The sequence below is a fragment of the Stegodyphus dumicola genome, chromosome X1 (genome assembly GCF_044657685.1).
Source record: "Stegodyphus dumicola isolate Sdum_Otavi_A_Nest chromosome X1, ASM4465768v1".
Lineage (NCBI taxonomy): Eukaryota > Metazoa > Arthropoda > Arachnida > Araneae > Eresidae > Stegodyphus > Stegodyphus dumicola.
Window position 1 is genome coordinate 34,213,461 of NC_140780.1, and position 26,497 is coordinate 34,239,957.

Below are 26,497 nucleotides of genomic sequence, written 5' to 3' on the forward strand. Positions count from 1 at the left end.
TTGCTACAGTTTTCTTTGCCCTCTTTTTTGTATTTACTGTAGATAATTTTGTTTTATAACTGACAGTTGACGATAACAAATTTCTATTAGTCTGCAATTAAAAAAAAAAAAAAAACTCTCCTTTTTCTTAACACTACCTTGTTATTGGGAGTTGGCTGTGAAGGATATATAGAATGAAAAACAGTTTGTGTTAAATAAATAATCATTAATCTTTGAAACCAGTTTACAAACATTTACTGCACAACATTCAAATATAAATTAACAAGTCAAAAAAGAAAATCTATTTTTATTGCATTGAAAGTATAATCTACATAATTAAAACTAGCAATTAGTTTTTTAAAATAGTGATCATATCACAATAACAAGAAATCTGATGTCAAATGTCTTTATTCATCATCTGCTTCACTCTCACTGGTAAAATCTGCATCTGATCTTTGACTTTCACATTTAGGACAGGTGCAGGTAAACAAATAATTTTCTCTAAAAAACAAAAATGCATATTAAACATTAGCAAACATAGTCCAAAACTACTAAATAAATATATATTGTAATATTGAAAACACACTATCAGATTTTCAAGAGGGAACTACTTTATCATACTTAAAAAAAACCTCAGAAACCAAGACATTAAGATACTGAAGTACCTATGCAATGTGTGATGACACCATGCCATTTAAAACGTCACATTCATTCAAAGGAATTCTGTAGAATTATAAAAGTAGGAGGTTGAAAAGAATTAAAATCTTACCAATCTCTACTCCTTTTGCCAATCTTTTACTCTTTGTTAATATCAGCTAACATTCCCATTAAAATATTGCATAGCAACTCTTGTTCCTTTATAAAGAAATTTAACTGAAATTTCTATTTAAGGAAAAAAAACACTGTAATTTGTCATTTTGCTAATAGCCCAAAGGGAGTTGAAGCATGTATTTGGTTCAAGCATATGAATTCTAAATCCATAAATTTCCAGCAACACCAGGCATATTCAGAGAAAGGGATTTATGTTTAATTATGAGAATTTGTTGCATGTGAAGTTGCATGTTTTCAGTGAATTCTTGAAACTAATGCCTTTTTAGAAAACAAGCCCTTCATTATGGTTCATTAGACCGGAATCGCAGTTTTTCGTTTCCAGTATAAGTTTAGATGAAACAAAATTTAAACATGTTGTTTCTGCTGTGGATTCTGACATACTTAATTCTGTTAGTGATTACATTTTAAAACCTCCCACTGTAGGAAAATACGATATCCTAAAGCAAAGAGTGACTGCAATAGATTCTGAAAGCGAAGTGTTGAAAACTCGGGCTCTGTTGCAAGGTCTTGAACTTGGCGATCAGAACTCTTCTCAGTTGTTGACTCATATGTGTGCTTTATTAGGGTAGGATGAATCTTTATTAAGACCTTTATGGTTTGTAAGGCTCTCCAATAACACAGAATTTATTTTGGCTGCTCTTAGTAAAAAGGATTTGAGTAAATTGGTTGTGGTCGCTGATAAGATTAATGAGCTCACATCTCACTCTTATAGTAATATGGCCATTGTGACTCCTGAGCCATGCGAATCTGCTACATTTTGTTTGGAACTTCAGGTACAGCAACTGACAAAGTAAGCTGGTGAGTTAACCTCTGTTTTGGGACATTATTCTTGCAGTCCTAAGCACAATTTTCGGCAATCATACCAACACACTAGGTCATGCGAACATACTAATTGCTATAAAGAGTGAACAGAAGACATTTGTTTCTATCATGTAAATTTTTGTGAGTGGGCAAGTAAATATCAAATAACTTGCTGGCAAAGGTGGTAGTTGCCAGGTGAATAGTATACTTTTGGCTGACCCCCTTGTCAAAATTAAAATATTTAATTGAAACTGGGGTGGATGTGCCAGTATTCCAAAAAAAGTATGCCCAGTTTTCTAGGCCTTCTCAGGATTTGGTTTTGTTTCCGTGAATGGAAATGAGATTCCCACATTCGGCACTAAACATCTTACTTTGGATTTAAATTTATTTTGCACCTTTACATGGTTATTTGTCATTGTGGATGTATGCTGATTTTCTTAATAAATTATTATTATGTATTACTTGTTGACACTGCTAATAATTGCCCTGTCACTTACGGACAGGTTTGTCTTCGCCTGGAAAATTGTTTGAGAGTTTGTTTGATTTAAGCATATTTGTACTTCTTGGTGACTCTAAATGTGAAAAATTAGTAGCTGAGTATCCTGAACTCACTATTCCTTCTTAGCTGCCCAGAAGGCATAGTGGTTATAGGCGCCTGACTGTGATACCAAAGATCCCGCGTTCGAATCGAGGAAAAGCAATGAATGTAGAATTGCCTGTCCCTTAACAGGAAGTAATGGTGGCCGCCTATTAGGTGCCTCCACAATAAAATGGTCACCATTTCTGGCCTTAGTATTGGCCAATCCCATTACAGGCAAGCGCACACTATTGGAAAAAAAAATTCCTTCTAAGTAACCAACAATAATCAAACTTCAACAAGTTTCCATTATTTTGAGACCAAATGTCCCCCCATGTTTTCTAAACCTCAATGTTTGTCACCAGTTTTACTCCAGGCAGCACAACAAGAGTTTGAGTATCTCATGTCACACGGAATCTTTGTGCCAGTCCATTTCATATGATTTATAAGGCTAACAGTGACTATTGCCGCTCGAATTCTGTGATTATTCACAACCAGTATTCCATACTGCATAATCAGGACTGTACATAGATTTTTTTTTTCAACACTTTATTTGGCTAGGCTGTACCATCAAACCCTTGTTAACCCAAAGGACGTGCCTAAAACAGCTGTGACTACCCCATTTGGATTATTTGAGTTCTTTAAAACTCTATTTGGTTTATGAAACACAGTCCAAACATTCCAAAGATTTACTGATCAAGTACTTTCTAGTTTAAACTTTTGTGTTCCTTACTTTGATGATTTGCTTCTGGCTTCAGCAAATGAAGATCAGCACAAGACCCATCTCCATTTCAGTTTTGATAAACTGCAAAATTAAGGGTTAAAACTAAAAGTCCTTTTAAGAGTAAAAGGTCATTGATATCGATTCTTGGCTGTTAATTTACTCCTTTAGGTGTTCGTCCTCTTCTTGAAAAAAGTGCAATTTATAATTTCTCTAAACCTGTAATAATGTCTGAATGAAAGAAATTTTTGGCAAATGTTAAATGTTTATCTATGATTTTTGCAATGCAAAATCCTGATTCTCTCTTAAAAGATTCTAATAAGAATGATAAATGTTCCATTCCTTGGACAGCAGAAACAATTGTGGTGTTTGAAAAATGTAAAACTGTTTTTTCAAATTTAGTGACATTTGTGGTTACCATGTCCCAGGTCAGCAGTTGTCATTGATGATCGATGTCTCAGATGTGGCTGTCGGAGATGTTTTGCACCCACAGCCCAATAACGACTTTCAATCCTTGTTTTTTCCCCCCAAAAAATTGACTCCAGCTGAAACTAAATACAGCACATATGATAGAAAATTATCGGGTTTTTAATGAAAGTTTCCTGCCACTGCAAATATCGCCTGTGCGAGTAGTTCACATTAATGTGCTTAATTATATTTTGTCAAACAATTTTTGGCATTTGAAAGAGACTTGCTTTAAAACATTGTGTTCTGAAATTTGTAGAAAAATATTGTTATCATTGAGTACAAGGTGTCTGAAATGGAATCTATCATGCTACCAGATTAGAACCATCATTTATTTCCAGTTCTGTTGCAAAACGTCAGCTACATAATGTCACCAAATCATGTATACGCAGCTTTAGGTACTAATGCTGTATCAGTGACACTGTGAAAGTCTGGAACTGAAAGTTCAAAAACAAGAACTATGACATTCAAGAAGCAAGAGCACTCTGGCAGGCCTACTGATGTTGATGACTCCCGCCTGTGAGAACTTGTGGAAGACCAGAATGCAACCACTCGAGAGCTTGCTAAGAAGTTAGATGTTAGTGCCATGTCCATTAGTCGTGCTATGCATCGCATAAACTTGATGTACCAGTTCAATCGCTGGATGCTGCACGAGCTGACTCAAGCAGATAAGGACAGAAGTGTTTGGGCCTGCACTAATGTACACAAATATCAATGCTAGGATAAAATTCTAAACCAGATTGTCACTTTTGATAAAAAGTGGATTTACTTCAACTACACAGATTGAAAAGAAGGTTGGTCTCTGAACAGTGAGCCTGTCGGCAGCGTTGCAAAGCACAATTTGACTAACAAAAAGATCATGCTTTGTATCTGGGGGTAGTGCCATGGTATTATCCACAAAGAATATGTGGAAAAAGGTAAAACTTGTGGAGCAATTAATAAAGAAAGCGATTAAGCTGTACCCTCCAATGCTACTTTGCCCCTCATCCCTGCTAACTGGAATTGGACTCAATCTCAAAAGGAGAAACCTTCTCTCCTTGTATGACTCATTCTCCCATTCTGCCATGGACAAGTAAACTTCGCTTGTATTATCACCAGAAATTTTTTCTTTTATCTAATAAATATGTTATTTTTGTGTGCTAATACTAATGATCATGTTTCTTACATCTGCAGCATGTAATTCGCTTTAACAAGTTAAGAACATTGATTCTGTTTTATTTGTCTGCTTGTCTCAGATAAGCTGTGTTCCAATAGTAAACAAATGAACTGCACAAACCTTCAACAAAACTCTCGACAGTAAGGTGTACAAGTAAGTCAGATGCTAGTCATGTTGATGCTGCTATCAAGGGAAACCGTCGAATTGAGTTCCGGTGCAAAAAGGTAATGTTTCATCATGATAATGCAAGACCAGATGTCTACATTCACCAGCTGGACTCTGTATGAAATCTTTTGCCACATCCACCATATAGCCCCAACACCGCTCCTTCGGACTTAGACCTTTTTTCACACCTGCAGCTACATCTTGCTGGTGCTATCTTCTATTCTGCACAGGACATCTAAAATGAAGTTTATCTGCTTTTGGACTCACGGCCACCAAGTTTTTGGGCTGAAGGCTTTGAAAAACTACCAAAACCTTGGCAGAAAAATCATAGATTTGAGTGGTGATTATTACCCGCAATACAGGTACTGCTTTCATGTTTTCTTTTTTCCTAACTTTATTAAGAACGATTTTTGGTGGAAAACTTTTGTTACAACAAGATACTTGCTATCTACAGCATCGTAAGGCATTTTCAACATAATCTCGAGGGACAAATTTTTACAATATATATATATGTCAGCAGCCTCTAATATTTTTTTAAGAAAAAAAATCAGATTCTGCACAACCCAGATTAGGCATATGAATTATATTGCCCACTTCAATACCAACAAACAATATGTTCCTGGACCAGAAAATATTGTGGCAGATACATTGTCACAAATTACTGTTATTAATAAGCTGGATATAACAAGTTTTGCACATTGCTGAATTTCAACCTAATGATCCCGAATTAAATCATCAGTTGTCCACTGAAAGTAGTTCATTAAAACTACAAAAGTTGGAATTGCCTACTGGATTAAATATATATTGTGATGTAAGTGGTGACAAGATATGTCCCTTTGTTTTCAGCCAAATACAGAGAGCAGTATTTCATTCACTCCATGGACTTTCTCATCCAACGTTACAACCGAACAAAAGACTGATTCTTTCATGTTTCGTTTGGCTATTTGTGTCAAAGGATTGTGTTGCCTGGACTCGTGCTTGCATCATTTACCAAAAATCTGAAGTTATATGTCATACACATAGACCATTGCAGTCATTCACCATACCTAGTCAATATTTTCAGCATCGTTTGGATATAGTCGGGCCCCTGCCACCTTTGAAAGGATACTCCTACCATTTAAACCTCACTGACTGATTCCTCCAATTGCCCGAAGCAATACCAATGAAAGATACTTCAGCAGAAAATATCACTTGAACGTTTTTTACACATTGCATTGCTAGGTTTGGAGTTCCCATCACCATAAGTACCAATCAGGGCAAACAATTTGAGTTGTGCATGCTTATTATTCCTAATAAACTTGTTGTTCATCAAACTTGGATTAAACCATACCATCCTATAGTGAATGGATTACTTGAGAGGATTCAACGCTCCTTAAAACACGTGTATATTTGCCATAATAATGTCCAGTGGACGATGAGTATAAGTTATCAATCAACATACAAAGAAGATCTAGGTGGAACTGCTTGGATATAGTCCACAGAACTACTATTCTATTTCCTGCAGAGTTTTTGATACCCATTTCAAGTTTCTAATTCTGTTGATCTGACTTTATTTATATAGAAATTATGTGAGGAAATGAGAGACATGTCACCAGCAGAGCAAAGGAGGGCTATCTGCCTTTATAGAGGACATTCTAAAGGAAACTGGCTCATATTCATGTTACACAAGAGGAAAACCATGAAAACGAATATGCAGCAACCCTTTTCACTTAAAAGTTAACCCCGATAGATTCGAGTCTTGACTGATTTTACTGCTTGGCCACTGGTAGGCCTTTTTATCTGGAAGGAATTAAATTATTGTACTTAAGGTGAAACTTTTGAAGTTTCAGATTAATTTTAAATATTCTTTGTTAGTTGGTTTTAGACTAAAGGCATAGATTAAGTTGATGTAAATAAGCAGCATATCGAACAAAAATCAACAACATAGATTTCATTTTCAAATTCAGGAACCTATGTGATAAGACTTTCATTCATCTCTCTGTTATAGGACATGGACATTATTTGCGAGCTCTAAAAACTGTATGTTTAACACATCTGTTCTACACTTTTAAAATATTAATGACAAAATAAAATATGACTCTTACATCATGGAAATGGGAATAAACAGGCTTAAAAAATTGCTGCCTGCATTACTTGAAACAATGCCTCAAGTATCTTCACAGCAGTTCAGTTATTTGAAATGTTTCTAAAACAAATAAGGACAAACATTCTTTTTCATCTAATGCCTCAATTATTCTAACACATTCATATTTTAGTTCATACTAAGTTTAAATGGTGGAAACTATTAATAACATATTTTAATATATTAAAAGATATTAAAATACGTAAACCATCAATTAATGAAAAGCATATGAGGGATATCTGCTTCAGAGAAAGACAGATTCCTCTTAAGAATTTCTGAATAGTAATTTCCAGTACCTGATAGACAAATATCATCTATGGGAACCATGAAAATTTTATACAATCAATGCATTTCCCTGGAAATCAATCTTTGACATAAATACCAAAGTAATTAATTTACATCACCATATGACGGACTTGAAAGTGCATTATAAATAATTACTATTTCTAATATACAAAGTGATTTCACAATTCACCTAAAAAATTGAAAAAATGATATAGTTATTTTTATCTCACCTCAAAAGTTTAATTCGGCTGTGCCTGCTGCGGTTTCTATTGCACTCATCCAAGTAGCAAACAATTATCTCCTAAATGGAGGAACATAAAATTATCAAATTATATATTTAATATAATTACATAGACAGCATCCCTAAGAGTATCACAGTAGTAACATTTTTAAATAAGACATTTTATGACAGATTATCTTTTAACATGCAAAATCATCAGACTAGGATATATAAACATAAAACACTCTTAGAATGTGTCCTTTAATCAAAAATATATAATGAAAATATTTATAAGCAACACATATGGACAATACAGGAACATTAATTAATATAAATTGTCAATGTTAAGTTGATAATTTTAACATATCAATTTAGTATAATGAAACCTTGGTAAATTGACATATCAAGGAATTTAAGTTGAGTTTTATAGATGACAAATTATTGGGAAGAAGAAAATAACAAAAAACAAACAAAAAATCATTAGTTTTTTTTTCTAAATTTATTTTACATTTTCATAATTACACGGCATACGAGTAGTGTCTGTTTTGTGTTGAATTCTGTACCAAATTATTACTTATGATATATAACACATTTGAATCAACAATTAATATTCTTTTTACATGTGTTTAAGTTCTGATATAGTTTTGGTTATATCACTAAAGTGATGAATATGCATTCAAAGTCAGTGATGAATATGCATTTCAAAGTCAATATGCCTTCAGTGATGAATATGCATTTCAAAGTTGTACTTTTGTACCATTTTAAATATGGAGAGACTAACATTCTGGAGCTACATCTTAAAAAGCTCCTTCATAGAGCAGAATGTGAAATACATGCTCTGAGCTACTGAATCCTCCCACTGGCTTCAGAATGTTATAGCGTATTCAGCTAGTTATTTACTTTGCATTTCTCCCAACTCCTACATTAATTTTAATATCACAACATTATTTGTGCTTAACTGAATTGAAATTTTCAGTTCAATATTTTCGACCTTTCAGAATTTTTTTTTTTGAAACTGCACTGTCCTTTAAACAAAGTTGAACTCTATTTATCTTTCGATAGATGTTCAGCTAAAAAATCTAGCCAATATCATACCTGTTGAATTTCAAGCAATTTGAGGAAGTACATGAAAAAATAAAGGGTGGGAGTTTGGGGGAAGCATAAACTGGTTGAAAACGAGACTGGATCAACCATATGAGAGTTTTCAAATAATTTTTTTTATATATACTTAACAGCTCTTGAAACACTCAGGAAAAAGGCATTATATTACCAAAGCTATGGAAAAATTCAAAAATATATCGATAAAAAGTTATAAAATTCTCTTTAAGTTTTTACAGATGAAAAATCTTGAATAGTATATCATGGGTCAGCTATATTAGTTGCTTGTAAAAAAACTAATCATTAGATGACAAATTATTATGTTAACTGTTATTGTTTCACACACACTAATGCAAACAATGCTCATATTTCCCGAGATGTAAAAATATACGTACTAAAACAAAAATTTCACAATCGGAATTTTTTAGATTCTAGCCTAATACCAGAGAGCAAATATAAGCTTGTACCTCTACAGACTGAAATAGGAGATAAAAAAATTTCAGCTGACTTTTTAACAACGAGGATATATATTTACTCAACAACACATATAGCATTTAAGCTAAAATATAAGAAAGAAAGTTAACACAATTGCATGCACGTTGGCAACTATTACATATTAATTGATAACTGGTCAGGTAAAAAAGCACTTGTTGACATACAGAAGTCTGAAGGATATACTATTCTGCTCTTTCATTAAAACTACTATTTAAAAGAATACAAATATTGCACAGTCAATGCAAATATTCATTAGAAACAATTCTGTAAAGAAACATTTGCATATCAGATGCTAGGAAACAGTTACATGCAAATTAATCAGCCTACACAATTTCTTCCCGAAGCAAGATTATTGTAATAGATTTACACTTTTACATGAAAGCAGTGTTATGGTTGTGGAAGCAATTTGAGAGACTTCTGGTGTGCTATGAGAACCTAACAAAAGGCCAAACCAATACAAGGTGTATAATGCCAAGAAACAATGTCTATTTAGCTTTTATAATGAATAAGTACACCCAAACCATCAAGGAACATTTTCATAGTCACTATTAAAAATGTATCAAAATAAACTATAGAAACTTAACGGAATTGACCTATGTGGTAGGATATATGCAGTTTCTCTTCATCTCACTTCTTATCCTCTAGTTCACTAGAACTTCTGCAGACAAGTTCATTCAAGAAACCCATATTTTCACAGAAAGGATGATCCAGCTCCTGTTTTCTTTACTGATAAATCGTGATTTCAGCTTACAAAGCAACAGCTATTAACTCTTTATCAGGAGCAGAACAAGGAACACAATTACCACCCATCAAATTGATGTTGTCACAATTCATCTGAAGGCAGTGGTTTGCTAGTGTGGACCAGAATAATGGCAAATGGCTACTCAACCTTGCTATGTTTGAGAGAGATATTATGAATGCTTTAAGCCAGCATTTCTCAAACTGCAGTTCTCTCAGCCTACCCTTGTAGTCCTACTACATTTGCAAAAAGGTCCTGTTAGTTGCAAATGAAATTGACAAGATTTCACATCATTTCTTGCTGATTACATGTGGTTAATATGGTAATTTGTGTTCCTTTGTACAAACAGTGCATATTTTCATTATATTTTTCATTCTACTAAATTTTTACTGTCCAACAACCTATATACATAGGTAAGGGAGGTAATGGTTTCTATCCCAAAATTCAATGAGTTTTCAGTGAATAAACACAAATTAGGTTCCCCACTACATGTCCTTACTACTTTTATAAGGATGTTTATCTGTCTGCGTGTGTATGTGCCATGATATGATAACTCTAATACAAGAACTTGCAAAAATTTCCCTTTCCTGTACTTCAACTTTCTCCATTCATATAAAAATTTTATTAGATATTACATAAAACAGGATAACTGGAAGTGATAATTCACATAACTGGTAAATTAGGGATTTATTAAAAACTGTTAAGTCCATAACAGTTTTTAATAAATCCCTAATTTACCAGTTTTAGTATTTACAGTAAGCACTACTTAACGTGATCATGTTAATACGCAGTTATTTTGACAACATTAAATTAATGATTTCATTAAATTATGAGAAAATATTCAGCAATAAAATTCAACTAATTTAATATAAATTCAACAAGAAACACATAAATAAGTACTTTCACAGAAATTTAATCAGCAAGATGCAAAATTTTTTTATGAACTTGTACAGTCATTATGTTCTTATGAAGCAGGATACGTGAAAAATATGTAGTGCCCTCGCTGGGACTTGAAGCCTGGACCTCTCAAATACGTATGAGTACTCTTCCAATTACACCCCGAAGGCATGTGGAAAGGAGGGAGAAAATACCTTACATACTCTTCATTTTAAAGGGTGACTGGGGGTGGGGGACCCAATTGCCAAATCTTGGTGGTAACAAATTATTGCCTACTATTGCTTACTATGCTAATAATATTTCTGTAAATTGTTTGACATATGCTGTCCAACTAATCAAGACTTGGATAGCATCTCTCATTAACTGGAAGAGAAAAATACAAATGCAAAATTTAAAATTAGGCAAAAACAACAACGACAACTTTAGTTTAAAATAGATGTTTTCAGGGTTCCCATCCACAGCAGCAGAAGGAAAAATTGTACAGATTCTTTTTGTTCCTGAAGATGAGGGACCTGTGTCTGATCACCCTCAATATTGAAAGAATTGGTCAAAATCTATGCTAAACTGAGTCCCCCCATAATTTTAAATGATTGACTAAAATAAGAAACAAGATGTTTGGTGCCTTAATCCCTTACTTGGCAGTTTTCATAATCGATTTTGACCTTATTTGGCGACATTACTTCAGTTAAAAATTTATTTTATAATACTTTGAAAACATTAACCGAACTGCTGATCACAACTTTATTTTTCGTATGTTCATTTGCAAACGGATGGAACTTCGATAATTCAGGAACAATATCCAAATGGTGTTGGTGTTGGTGTATTTAATTATGGCAAAGCACACGAGGGCTATCTGCCTAAAGGGAGGGATGCCTTTCGTGGAGGACTTTCTAAGGGAAACTGGCTCGTATACACGTTACACATGGGGAAAACCACGAAAACGCTCATGCAGCCAGCCCGTTCGCGGGATTCGAACCTCAGACCGAACTACCAGTGTTCAGCGTCTTTACCGCTCGGCCGCTGGTGGGCACAATATCCAAATGATGGCATTAACTGCAACCATATTAAGCAGCATCTATTGTAATGAGAACAATGAATGGGACATAAAACGACAAATAGGACGACTTTGTAAACGAATGGGAACAACATTTTAGATCTTGCTTTAAGGTGAGAAACTGAAAGTTATACTTTGCTTGAAGATCTGAACAGATTTTCACAAAAAAATACATATAATGAAATAATATTAAGATTGTACAGCATGTGTATTTTTCCCTCATCTCCTACACAGTAGTTTTTATGTTTTTCTTTAGTTTTTTACTTTGTACCCTTCAATGACACGACGTTACTCAATTTTTTTTACCATTGCACAGAGATAAAAAATAGGTTGGGATTTATAAAATTTTTTGAAACTAAATTTATATTTAATTTAGTTCCAAATTTTTACTTCACTATATAGATAGATAGTTGTATATATACATATATTATATATATTGCTTTGAGGTAACTGCATAAAATGAATTGTTAAAAGTACGTAAAAAATGTTTTCGAAACTAGTTTTGCAATATTACATGAAAACAGTTTTAATCTTTTTTTGACCATCAGAGCATAAAAAACCACATTGCAATTATTTCAATGATTACTTTGTCAAAAAATCTTGGCTATTTTATTCACTGCCCTCAGACTCACACTCTGAAATCCACCATAAAAGCTATTTTGACATGCAGCAGTAACTAAAGAAAGCGAAATTATAGAAAATAGAAAATGATTATGTTTCCGACTCAAGGTGGGAAACTCAAAATAATGTGAAGAAAGTTTAGTTGCAGCAACTCTTAATTATATACAAAAACACCAAAAAATGAAAAAAAATTGTGGAATATATAATGAGAGATGTAGTGAGAAATTCACTCTCAGTGATGTAATTTTACTTTTTGTCGCATGACATGTGATGCCAACCGCACTGGCACAAAGATCTGAACATGTAACACTGACCAAGAAGGGGTTACATAGCAATGAGCTTTAAGTAAAGTATCATTTGATACTCTACTTAAAGCTTGTTGTTATTTAAAACATGGAACTGGCAGGAGGTCTACATAATACGTTTTCATTGTGTACCTTTACCCTTAGTAGATAACATGATTAGTGCATTAATAACACTTTCTATTTTGACAAACAACTTTCTCTGACTCGTGAATAACAGGAAAAATCTTAGTGACATTTGTCTTCATGTGATTTGATGAGGCAAATAAGTTGTCCAAGAGTAAAACCTGAAATTTAACCAATTTACATAGAAATTTAGGTTTGATAACATACTTCTCCTGGTTGAATTTCTTTTATGGCTTCCATAACCAGAGTAAAATTATTGTAAGGAAATGTTGCTTCTGCATTTGGCAAACAACTATGATTACCTGAAGGGGAAAAAAGTAATACATTATATCTGGAAGAAAAGCAGCAATATACTACACCAAATTAAGGAATATGTAATAACATAAACTTAGAAAATCAAATCAGGGAAAGCTTTAAAACTTTACAGACAGAGAAAAACTAATTTCAGATTATCACTTACAACAGACATTTCTTACTTAAGCAATAAGCACCTTCAGTAAAAGAAGCTATAAATAAAATATAAGATCACAAATTTAAAATACCATAAAGCTCAAAGTATCTGACTTGGATGGATTTATCAAGGGTTCAAATCACCGTTTTTAATATTTTAAAAAATGATTGTTTTAAGGAAACCATTTACTGTTCAGGAGCTAGACATAGTCGGTAACTATGCCTTATGCAACAACCTTTCAGTTTATTAATTAATGACAAATATATGACTCAAAAATAGAAATCTACTCACATGCACTCTGCAAAGGATAAAGTCCAGAGCCTTCATTATTCAAGAATGATCCTGTTTCTAGTAAAACACATGCATATTATTAAAATATACACAAAATAAAAGTAAGTAAATGTAAGTAATTTTCCTTAAAATAAATAAATTCTTCACAGGGGGTAAAAAAAATTTATAGCTGAAAGATTTTAAATGACAAAAAAGAATATTTCAGAAAAAGAATGCTACTTTATGTGGCTACCCAAGGAAAGTAGGTTAGATCAAAATAAAACTCATTTTATGAATTTGAATTCATGACAATTTACAAAAAAAAGACCCTTTCAATACAAATGAACAATCATAGTCCTTAATATCAATGATAGAATTTGTTGCTCCCTTTTAGCCTTTTGATTTCAGATTAAAAGCTCACTTTCTCACACACAACATTAATGGTTGTTAGATAAAACATTTTAAAACAGCTTTCCATCAAACAGATAAAAAGTACTTCCCAGAATCTGTATCACTTATTAAATAAATTGCTTTCATTTTCAGTTTAAGTTCTATGATATTAAATTCTATACATAATTATGCATCACAAAAATTCACTTGATTTCCTTTATACCTAAATAAGTAACTGTAGTGAGATATGTTACTTTAAGACGTAAATTGAAATGCAATAAATCTAACTTTGGCATCCACCTACGGCAATTAAATTTAGCTTTTTCTTAATAGAGATAATTCTCGTTAAATTTTTTTACGCAGACATTTCTAGTTTGCCACAAATATTAATTTTTAATGCATTCTCAGGAATTTTTATTTAGTACTGAAGATACAGTTTGTGAAAGAATATGTTATTCACAAATCTTTTTGTTTACTCAAGACTCTTCAGAATGGTCTAAGCCCTAGTTATGCTTATTTTCCTCCATACAGATGTGTATTTCATATCTACATGCAACTTCAGATGACTGGCACTGATTGATAGCTTATGTTAATGTTTACTCATTTGGAACATCAGTGTGGATGCCATTACAGCTGCAATAACATGTGTGCAAAATTTTATGATACACCGCCAACTTAAGGTATAGGCACAGCCCACTCAACCCATGAATATAGTGGCCCAAATTTTGGCAAATTTTATTCCTGAGGTAGGAGAAATTAAGGACAACGTAACAATAAAAAGGAAACATGGGAAAAAAGGTTGGTTGGGTTTTTGGTTTATTTAATTATGGCAAAGAATTCAAGGGCTATATGCCTATGGGGAGGGATGCCTTCATAGAGAACTTTCTAAGGAAAACTGGCTCATCCACATTACCCATGGGGAAAACCATGAACACGTCCATGCAGCCAGCCTGTTTGCCATGATTCGAACCCCAGACAAAACTACTTGTGTTCAAAGACTTTACCACTGGTGGGCCTGGGAAAAAAAAAAAAAAAAAAAAGGGAGGAAACCCATGATTCTGATGACTCAATTAGAAAACAGGCTTCATGACTTTTGTAAATGCCTTATTCACATCTTTTCCCTCTTCAGTTGTCTGATACCTTTGCTATGGTACATGCTGTTCAATAACTTCCAATAAAAAGTTAACATAGGACAAGAAATTGGAACTTTCTGGCAGGCAACTCACAGAAGCTTGTGCCTGCCACCTGAAATGAATGTCCTAAAATGAATTATCAGCCTACACCAGTCATCTGAAGTGAAACAGACAAGAAGTACATAGTAATGCAATGATTGTGACAGATAACATATAAGTGCTCGGCCATGATTGAATTAGAGGCCTTGTGGACCACATCTCCTAATACTGCTCATGAAATGAGGAGACATCTTTCACTGATTTTTGGCACCAGTCAGGCTTGGCATTCCAGTGGCTGCAAATATCACTTGTTTAAGACCAGCATATCTGTTTCAGAAATACACATACCAAGGTACATTACCCGACAAATTAGCCCTCACCTGTAATAGATAAATACTTTTCTTCTCACATGTTGTGAAGAAGTACAATACTGATTTAGGCAGCTTTGATAAACGTTGTTCAGCTTAAAGTTTATAAACTTGTCAAATTTCATTCAATAGTTGCATATAATAAAATGAATAATGCATAGATTGTTTTAATGTTCTGAATTAGCCAGAGTAGGTGCATATTAAATTCTTGTGTAGCTTTAAGACACCAGAATTCGGTAGCATTTATGAAAAGTTTGTATATCACTGGTTTGGCATCATACTTAAAGGTACACCTTTTTTGATGAAAATGCTTATCGTTATGGATATCTGGGTCCTTTTCCTTGTTTCAAAAATACATAAAACTGATTACAAGACTGTACTGTTGAGCATTTGTGATTCTATTTGGAGAAATAATCAAAATGAATAAAAGTCACAGACAAATGTTTCACACAGTACATGGGCATGGAAACATATGTAAATATTTTTTTGCATAGCTTACCTGAGAACTGAAGATTATACAGATGCAAAGAAAACTATACTCCAAATTTAAAGATATAACTAACATGCAGACAAAGATAACTGCAACCAAAAATAAGTAAATAAATAAATAAGCAAACCAGAAATTAAAAACTGAATATACAAATCTAAATACATACATCTTCAAAAATGCACCTTAAAATAAACTATTAAAAAAGCAAGACCAAATACTTAAAAAAATTTAACGTTATGTCATAAAAGTCAATATTAAAAAATAAGTTAATATTAAAAATTAAGTTAAGCTGAAATTTCCAAGCCTAATTTTAATATAAACATTCTGTTCATAAATTTTACACAAGTTGTAATGAAACTCAAAAAACACTTAAAATAACTAAGTCATATGAAGGAAAGACATCTAGAGCTAAAACTACCTTTTTCAATACTCTCATATAATTCATGAATAAATGTATTTAACTTTTCTTTCTCTTCATAAGGTAAGTCCAGTGAATCACAGTTTTTTACCCACACACCAAATGCACTGAAATCAAAAGTTCAATTCATGTAACATAACTGAAACAGAGGAAAATTGTTACTGAATTCTAATAATACACTAGGGAAAACTGCTGAATATAGATAGAATGAGAAAAATGTTTATTAATAATTACAAAATCTGATGAACCATTTAGTTCTAATAAAATTTATTTAAATAAATGTGTAATAAATAACGATAATATTTACAAATGCACTGAAACACAGCTATGGTTTGAATATAGTTTCGAAATTCTACTTGAAACTGAGATTTTATGCAAGAAGATATCTCAAAATCTTCTTCAAAAAGTTTAAAAGAATTTGAAAGTCCAAGGCAAATTATGGTTCCTGAAGCAACAGAAAAAAATCCTCACACATATCAGTTGAAAAGACTGCTTCTGGAAATAAATATATTAGTTAATTATATTAATTAACCAGTTACTTTATGTTTCGAATTCGTACTATCACTTCTCTCTTTCTGTTTTCCTGCCAGAATGCAAATTAGCTAGTGTGTATTAAAGTGAAGGTTTGAGATTATTTACTCAAAGGGTGTTCTGCCTGCTGAAGGTCACGGTACGAGTTGTTAGTCTGATAAACATTCCTGCCTATGGCGTTGCTTTATTCTTGTTGACAATATTGTCATGCCAGTAAAATATTTGTAAACTCTCAGTTGAGCAATAGTAAACCATCAGTTGAAATAAAGTGAATTCAAAGAAGTTTCATCAGATAATAAATCTGGGGGGATTCAAAGTTTTAATTGTATGTAAAAAGATTATTACGAAAAAACAGTTAAAGTCTGGCATAACATAAGATGGGATAAAATATGAACTGCACAGTGCTCAAAATAAATTTAGGCAGGTAAACAATTTGCAGCCTTTGTATTATTGTAAGAGAAAGCTTCAGCTTTCTAGTGACAGCAAAAGAAATGAAGGTTTTCTAAATGTAAATGGTTCATATTCACATTACTAATGGGGAAACCAATGCTCCTGCTAACACTTAAAGTGTGTGCTGCCTGTATCGTACAAAAATAACTATAATATGGGACATTTTTCCCCAGTAAATGATTTCCAGAATTTCTTCCATTCTGAATTAATGTTTTGGAGTTTAAATTTCAATCAATTCTATTCAACTTTCTATTATAAACACTTGAAGATTGACAATCAATACATAGCTTTTACCTGTTATTTCTTCATTTATTATTTTATATTTTTGTTGTATGACTTAATCAATTTAGTAACTTTCCAAATTTTGAAAACTGAATTTCGAAAAGTTTGCAAGTTGCCAATAACACTCCATAGCCAAGTCTAATTTTTAGTTTTTTTAACTATATATCAGTAGAATATTAGTAGCTCATTCCTTCATTGTTATATATCTCTAAATGAGTAGATTCGCATACATTTTTCTCAGAAAAATTGAGAGAAGGTTCTTGTTAGTAAAACATGCTTTCTAACATACAAATTTATTTCTTTTTACTCTCAAAAATATTACTATGCTATCTCTTAAAGTCAAAATTACACGAATAAGCAAATTAAGTATTCAAGGAACAGCACTACAATTTGGTTTTGCAAATTTCACAGAAATGGCAGCGATTTTCAAACTAGAGTCTTTCGAAAGAGCAAAGAATGCCACAATGACAAAAAATATAATTAGCCTTGATACAGTGCACCAGAAAGAAAGACACCCAGACCGAGTCCATGGACCCATACACAGTTATAATGTCATTATAACTGTGTTATGTTATGACATTATAACCCATACACAGTTATAATGTCAAACTGCCCAGAAGGTATCTAAGAAACATCTAGCAATCATACAGCCCAAGTAAGATTTGACAGTACTGTTATGAGTCCCTGTTGTATCTGAATGGAAAACCATAGAAACAGTGGTTATTAGTCATGTGAAGACAGCAAATCTACCCCATACTGTTCACTCCCACCATATGGACACAGCAAATGACCAGCTTGGAGGAGTTGTCATAGTCAATCATGCATTGCTGCCCCTTCTCCACAGTGAAGGAGGCTCTACTGAGAGGCTAGTCTTGATACAAACATTATTTACAAAAAAGAAATTAAAATAAACCATCGAAGGAGGCCCCATGGAGAGTCTAGTCTTGATACAAACATTATTTACAAAAAAGAAATTAAACTGAACCAAATATGGAGAAGTATCTTTTAATTACTGACCCAACAGATTTTTTTTAAGCGGCTGCTGCTGTTGCAACAAGAGATTAGATAGAGACACCCAAAGATACACTATGTAAAATCCTAGACACATATGCATATGTAACTTTTACATACATGCAGACATAAAATAGAATTTATTTAATTTTAATTGTTCATTTTCTCTGAAAATGATGACCAAAAGTCTTCTTCCAAATTAAATATTTGGTCATGCTAGTACACTATTATTTTTTTCAGAAGAGATTTTATAGAAAGACAAACCATATAACATTCATGCTCACTTACATAATTTTTCTTCCCTGTCTATATATGGAATCTTTATGTAGTATAGATTCATTAATCAAATATCTTTAAAATGAGACTAATTAAAATTTTACTTTAGATAAGCATCTAACAATATGAAATTTATGCACACAATAACAGGTACCTGTTACTCCCCATGCATATGTGATAATTTAAGTATGCTCTTCACACAAAGCTGAAAGTCATGTTATAGAAAGTTTTCCCAAAGTTCCCTCTAAGTTCTCCCACTTTTTAATAATATTTATACCAGCAGACAAGCATAGTTTAAAATTTACACACATAAAACACACTGATTTCGAATGACAGGTTTACCATACAATGAATAACAGAAGCCATAGGTCATATTGTAGAAGCCGTAATGTCATATTGTAGAGACATTAGGTATTTTTTGGAAGCAGGTAAGATGAAAAATTAGCAACCGCCTTCGCCGGGAATCGAACTACGGACCTCTGGAATACTGGCCCAGCGTGCAGAACCACTACACCACAAAGGCACGCTAGGAAAGTGGGAGAATAACCTTATAATATAATCTATTACAAGAATTTTTCCAGTAAATGATACAGATCCATCTGTTTCTAAAATATTCAAACAAATAATAAAAATTGCAAAATAAAATAAGCTCTTGATATAATTTTTATGATACATCAAACATGCTGGTATATTCTGAGCTGGAATTGTCAATAACCTATGTGGGAAAACTCAATGTGATTAATCCAGCATTTAATAAACCATCAGTTGAAATAAATTTGAGGCAAAAATATGAAGAAGATAAAATCATCACAGGCAAATTCCTTACATTTTTATGTGACATCTGTACATCTGACAGAGATGCTTTCTTGCTCTTTCACACACACACAAAATATGTTTGAATAACACTTTTTCATTTTGAATTGTAATTAAAAAAAAGTATTGGCTTTACTGATAAAATAAAGGTATTACTTTTTTTTAAAGCCATAACTTTTTCAAGATTATAACAGATTAAGAAGCTTTGTTCCATATCACTATCAGCATAATATTAAATTTTTATAGTAAGCTCAGTATGATTTAAAATTAGCTTGAATTCTTTTGCAGTTACCTCCTTAATGTACTATTATTGTCTGCACCTCTTATATTTCTCTCTTCAAATTCATGCAGCTGTTTCTAGTTGAACATCATTTTTGTTTAAATTTTTCCTGAATAGAAATGGAAATAAGTTCATCATATCTTGAAAATCAAATTATCATGTCTCCGGATTTCTATATAATAATGTTAACAGCTGGGTTATAGACTACATGCTTAGCTAAAGAAAAAACTATAACTCATATCCACATTATTTACACTGCAGAGGCAATTTGTTGAACCCTCAAAATTAGGATTGCCATATATTTTCAATTTCCTGGGAACATTGTCAGCTTAAAGGATGAAATTAAGAACTAGAAGAAATATTCAAATCCAAGATGAATGCCTGAAAACTGAAACTGTGGATTTAACTATAAAAACTGAAGACCTACTTTTGGACAGACAAAACAAAAGTTTGAAACCATTTCTGAAATGCTGTCAAAACTCTTTACAGTGATTGCTTAAAATTACTAAATATGTGACATGAACTATTTACAGATTTTTTTTTATGTCAAATGCTGAAATCTGTTAAATTTTGAGTTATTTGTTGTTTTTATATATTTCCATATGCATATTTAAGTTATAATAATTTAGGAAATATGAGGCATATTAAACAAACTTCATTTTAATTTCCTAAATTAAAAAATATTTTGCACAATGTGTAAATTTATAAAATGTTCTTTTGGAATGCATTTGGAATGGCCCATTAGAAATAGTGCCCTCATTTTTTATGATTTAAGGTGTGCACATTGCATAATATGATGATCTCATTTTTAGCTCAAAATATAATAACCCTACTCAGAATGTATATTTTTATTTAATACTCTACCCATGCAAAAAATATCTCTTTGGGCTATTTCAACCTTCTTATACCTATTTTTGAGTGTTAATTTTTTGCTCTGTGATATCTCTCCATTTTCTACAGTCAACTGTAAATGCAATTTAATATTTTAAGAATATTTTTTGTTACATAGTATTAATATAATGAATAAAAGATGTAAATAAATAAAAAATGTAGCTCCTTTTGCATAATGTAACAAGTCAGTTATTTCCAAGCCCTTTTCTGTATGCATATACTTCTTTTCTGGAACTCCTGCAGCTAACCTTCAATAAATAAAAGCACTACCTCATGAGACTATGATTTTGTATGTGGCACTTTCATTTTATTTTAGTCATTGTATAATGAATCTTCAGAAAACTCTACTAGTTCACTTTGCATTCAGCCCTTTTTTATTTAGAATGAATAAACTAATTTGATAGAAACAGAATATAAATGAAGAATTAATGCTGGTTAAAAAAGGCAAACTTAAAAAAAAAAAAAAAAAAAAAAAAAAAAAAAAAAAAAAAACCACTTGTAAAAATTTTGCAAAGAATACCTATACATATCTTTTTAAAATACCAATCATATCTGTTTTTAAAACTACATATGGCTCAATAAAAAATTTTCTCTAAAAAAATAGAATTCAAGCTTACCCATCAAAAAAAAAAAAAAAAAAATCAAACCTAATTTCAGCAATTTAGCAGAAATTCATTTTGTTTGTCTTATAAGATTTAAAATTTATATATAATGGAACTTGCTGATAATAAAGTTTGCTTTAAAAATTTTATTTGATATTTGCTTACATATACCCGGACGACAATAAATCTATTTCCTGTTCAGACCGATTTTAAGCCATTGACTTATGTAACGATTTTTCTAATGTATGGCACAAGTTCATCATCTCTTTCCATCAGCACAGCTTAATTATTTTCAAACAATTTAATTAATTATTCTAATTAATACTTCTCATGTCAATATTATTTCTTTTCTCCTAAACATCATTTGAATTTTTAGATTCAGATATTGAAACTTCTTTAGATTTATTTTTGACAAATTTACAAATAAATCTCAGTTTCCATTCTTCTTTCTAAGAACAGATTAAAAATGCAATGGACAGATTTATTGTTCACTGAGTCAACAGTGAATATAAAATATACTACAAATATTGATTATTATTTGGTTTACGTATAATCAAATTGACAACAATCCAGTATACTGGGTGACTCAAAGAAACTGATCAAAATGCAACAAACAGATTTATTGTTCACTAAGTAAGCAGTGGAAATAAATATACTATGAATATTAACTATTTAGTATTGTACTTTCTTTGCACATAATCAAACTGACAAAAAAAAATTATTATTATTATACTGGATGACTTAAAATAACTAACCCAATTTCAAACAACTGTGTGTACCTGAAATTTACATACATAAAAAGAGAAGTAAAATAAAACTTGAATGAAAAACTATTCAAGGTTTACCTAAGAGTGTTTTAGACGACTTCTTTTCATTACACATATACTTAAAAGATAATTATATTCTTGATCAAATGTATTCTTCATCATCTCTACAGTCTCTGGATATTCCAGTACAAGTTAAGAAAACAAGATTGCAATTTTAATGACATTTTAAAACTTACAGGTTTTCTTTTTCATTTGGTGCAAATCAAATTAAAGTATAAATAATAAGTGAGAAATTATGCTTATCTAAAATCAGGTCAATCATTTTAAATACATTTATATATTCAAATATATACAATATTATATATAAAAAATTATTTTTAGTGGCACAAGAATATGAAGAGATATATTTAGCTAAAACAAAAATGTATTCACTGTACATCATTAAATCATACCTAATTCAATTAACTACTTCGCCAATACACTTAAATCAGATAAATGATGATTAATGTTATCCTTGTTTTTTACATAATGGAAGAGATCATCTGTGAATTCAAAACATTCAGTATGCAATTTTAAAGCCAGTGCAAAGTTTCAAATTACAGCTTTTAAAAATGTTTATTTATTTTACAAATGCCAACCATTAGCACTTACGGCATTAGTTCATGGGCTAAAAATGTAGAAACATTCATACAAAACTGTATACGTAGATCCAAAAGTTTGTGGTCTGATATAATTCTAAGTTTAAATTTCAATAAAACCTCTTTTGATAAATTTTTCACATCGTTTAATGAACAAGTCTATGCCCCTGAAAAGTAATCTGAAGATTTTTCCTCAAAATGCTTATAACTCCTTGTTTTTAAAATGCTATTAATCTCTTTTCCATAAAGTTTAAAGCTAACATTTCAGTTTGAAGAACAGATGGTAATCACTTATTTAGCAACAACAGCTGAATACAGAACAACATTAACAAAGAGATAAAGAACTCTGCAGCTCAACATTCCCCTTATTTCACCACTGTACCTTTGGCTTTTTTGGGAGGAGGGGGGGGGAGAGTGCTTCAGCCGAATTTCTCCACTTCACTGATTCTCTATTTGATATAGGATTGTTGTTTCATTATCAATTACAATAGACTGCAACAAAATTTTCTGATTTGCACTGTAAGTGTGCAAGAGTAGCTTACAGCAAATAAATTACTGTCTTTAAATTGCTAAAAGAAATCAATTACTTATTCGCAGAGACTTTGTTCCAGTGAAGGTGTTCATGTAGAATATGCAAAACATATTAGTTTGTATTTTTTTAAGTCATTGAATCTGACAGTTGAACTTCATGAGAATTGACTGCATTCTCTGCAGTCTCAGGATCTGAATTCATGTTGAATGGTTTTACCGATTCTTCCACTGTGGAACAGGAAGGAGATGAATCACAAAACAAATGACCTGAGTGTTGTTTTACTTCTTAGTGATTAAGGTTTTCATCAAAGATTTAACTGCACAATAATATTCACTTTTAAGCATTTCAGAACAAAGTAGCACATTACTTCATATTGTAAATAGAGAAGAAAGCAGATGACTTCATTAATGAAATTTCCATTTAATACAGTCACCATATAGATTCAAGAGGAATTTATTGCTAAAGGAATTTTTTTATTTAGGTGAGGCTGGAAACTTTTGGATCTACCTATGTACAAGCATATCTGCAAATCAATTGGGCAAAAACAAATACTTCTGAACACTTAGACAAATTGAGTTTATTTCTAAACTGTAAGCCCATGTATAAGAAATTCTGTATGAAATGAACTTACCTAGTTCCAATACCTTGGCCATTAGTACCAACTAATGCAATAAGAGAACGGAAACCCTCTATGGTAAACCACTATAAGGAGAAAAAAGATTTATCTTCCTAATGAATGATTTGAATGAAACTAATCTTAACATAGTTTCATATAAAAATTATGCCCAGAACAATGTATCTCACATTCAGCCTTAACTGTTTGATTATTATTAATTATCATCAAGGATTCTAGGGAAAAGAAGACCCTATACATAGTAATTCTTTTAAGCATGAACTTGCAGTACTGTATGGAATTTATACACACCCACTTGCCTGTTTTTAAAAAGAAACATACAATTAATGAAAAATAGAAAATACAATACAGAATACTATTATTTTCATTAGAGTAATATTGTTTCTTAGTGTAATTTTAAAAATGAGCTGCTACATTTCAAACAATATATTTGGTGAAATGTGATCTTAGTGCTATTTATTTCTGACAAATCCTAAAAAGTCATCACAAAGTGCAGAAATATGAGGCCCCCCATTTTTGATCTCACACTTGAAGCCAAACTTTAAAAGAATAGCACTGTTCCACTGACTCCATTCATGGATATTAGTTGATTCAACATATTAATTATTTTTATTAGCTGTTTGGTAAATACTTTTATGTAGCAACAAATATCTCATCATTGGCAATATTCTGAATCTAATTAATGTAATTACAGTCAGGTCGTTTTTTGTCTATGGCCTTTACGATAGCAAGCAATTCTTTACGGGTGATGCAATAATTCCTTTCTAGTTCGGACAAACACTTGCTCCAATAAGCTATTACCCCACTCCCGACACCAGTTGTTACGTTATTTTCTTCCTTCACGTTCGTACGGGGTTCGTGTGGATATGGAGTGAATAACGACGACACTTGATGAAGTATCGAATAACACACTTTATTGGCCAGTATTGTCAGGACAGCTACAAAACACGTTTTTACAGTCATCGATGAACTACTATAAACACGCTGACACGATCAGTGACACATCCTCCAGGTTATCAGGCTATCACGGTGGGGACAGCTTCAAGCAAAGCACTAGAGTACAGCTCCCAACTCTGCTTGGTCGTTCTCAGAACTCCACGTACTCTCGAGACTCTCCACGCTACAACTCGCGATGCACTCGATGACACACAAAGCACAGCTCCCGACTCTTCGGTTAAGTTGTTCCCAGAGCTCAACACGCTCTCTCGACAATGCACTGACCTCGATACACTACAGGACTCCTTTGGTGCACTTGACGACCCACTCGGCACTCGTTGCCCGGCTGTCAACTCGATCAACTCCGCAGGGATTGACTCGTCTCGATACTAACCGACTCTCCACATACCAGCAGGGTTTATATAGCTTTTGACAGGTGTTAAAAACATTCTGGGCTAAACCAGTAATAATTCGTTCCAGAAGGTTCTCCATCCGTCCATGGCATATTGCCAATTTTGTCGCCAAATGGGCGATTTCTCGCCAAATGTGGGGACTCAGCCTTCCCTTGCCATTTTATGGCAACCCTAAAACTGCTTTGCGGGAAAGCCATCTTACCGCGCCTGTACATTTCGTAACAATATTTATCAGAAAAAGAATAGTTTGTAGAATGAAAGCAAGCTAACAAAATTTTGCTTCTTTTTTTTACATACAAATTGAGTCCTGGCATAATGTCACATCAAAAAAACTTCATGAAAGATTGTTATAACTGGACACGGAAGCAATTAATTGCTGTGACTGAGAAAAGTATCAAGAAAGGATCTAAATGAGTTGCAATCAAAAAGAAATGACGAATCTTCAACACAGGAACAAAAAGAACATTATTCATTACAATGAAAGCAAAGGCAGTTCACCCTCAATTCTGAAGTTATTGCAGGATGGTATTGAAGCACCTGAAGTGTAAAATGGAAAGGATGAAAATAATTTGCTAACTTACAGGATAGTGAAAATGTCATTGCCTCATTTACAGTCACATCAAAAGAACTCAAACTCATTACTTTCTAGATCTAGTTTTTTTACTACCTGGTGCAAACTTTGCAGCTTCTAAAAACTTCTACACAGTTCATTCTTATAGTTTAAAATTTTGCTGTAAATCCTACTGCACCAGCTCTGATACCAGCATTGGTCAAAACATTATGACTGTCAATATGCAGAGCACCACAACTGAAAAATTTGACCTTGATGAAGAGAGTATGAAGATGTCTACCACGATGAATTGGAGAAAATACTGGAAGTGGGCATATGGAAATAACAAACAGTCAGCACAGTACAGACTTCAAGATACAGAAGCCTGATGTACATGAAACATTGATGGAACAATTTATTTCATGGGTGGGGACTAAGAAATTTTTCTTTTCCTTAAATGTTCTATCAGTTTTTACTATAATGACTTTTTTATACTTTGAAGGACACGTTGTTGAACTCAAACATCATCTTTATATCGTAGTGAAAATTTGATTTTAAATTAAGTTTAATGGAAAACTTAAGAACATTATTTTTTCTTCTTGCCCACTTTCTGCACAATAAAAAAAGCCCCTTTTTCCCCATTGAAAACCAATTTAGATATTCTGAACCGAGTACTAG

At 32.4% G+C, this 26,497-nt stretch overlaps 1 protein-coding gene across 2 annotated transcripts in view; it reads right to left on the bottom strand.

Moving 5' to 3' along the window:
• Positions 1-266: 266 nt before the first annotated feature.
• The window catches only part of LOC118192629 (protein-lysine N-trimethyltransferase SMYD5-like), a 46,354-nt gene continuing 20,123 nt past the window's right edge, over positions 267-26,497 (bottom strand). The window contains exons 7-12 of one of the 2 annotated variants that reach the window (XM_035363616.2): positions 23,918-23,988; positions 16,214-16,320; positions 13,397-13,453; positions 12,862-12,956; positions 7,333-7,403; positions 267-480 (exon numbers count right to left, since the gene is read on the bottom strand). In XM_035363616.2, coding sequence (XP_035219507.1) covers positions 387-480; positions 7,333-7,403; positions 12,862-12,956; positions 13,397-13,453; positions 16,214-16,320; positions 23,918-23,988 — 495 coding nt within the window. In that variant the 3' untranslated portion in view covers positions 267-386. Of the gene's footprint in view, positions 481-7,332; positions 7,404-12,858; positions 12,957-13,396; positions 13,454-15,804; positions 15,885-16,213; positions 16,321-23,917; positions 23,989-26,497 lie in introns of those variants that run through there. The other variant, XM_035363617.2, reaches the window with a different exon arrangement.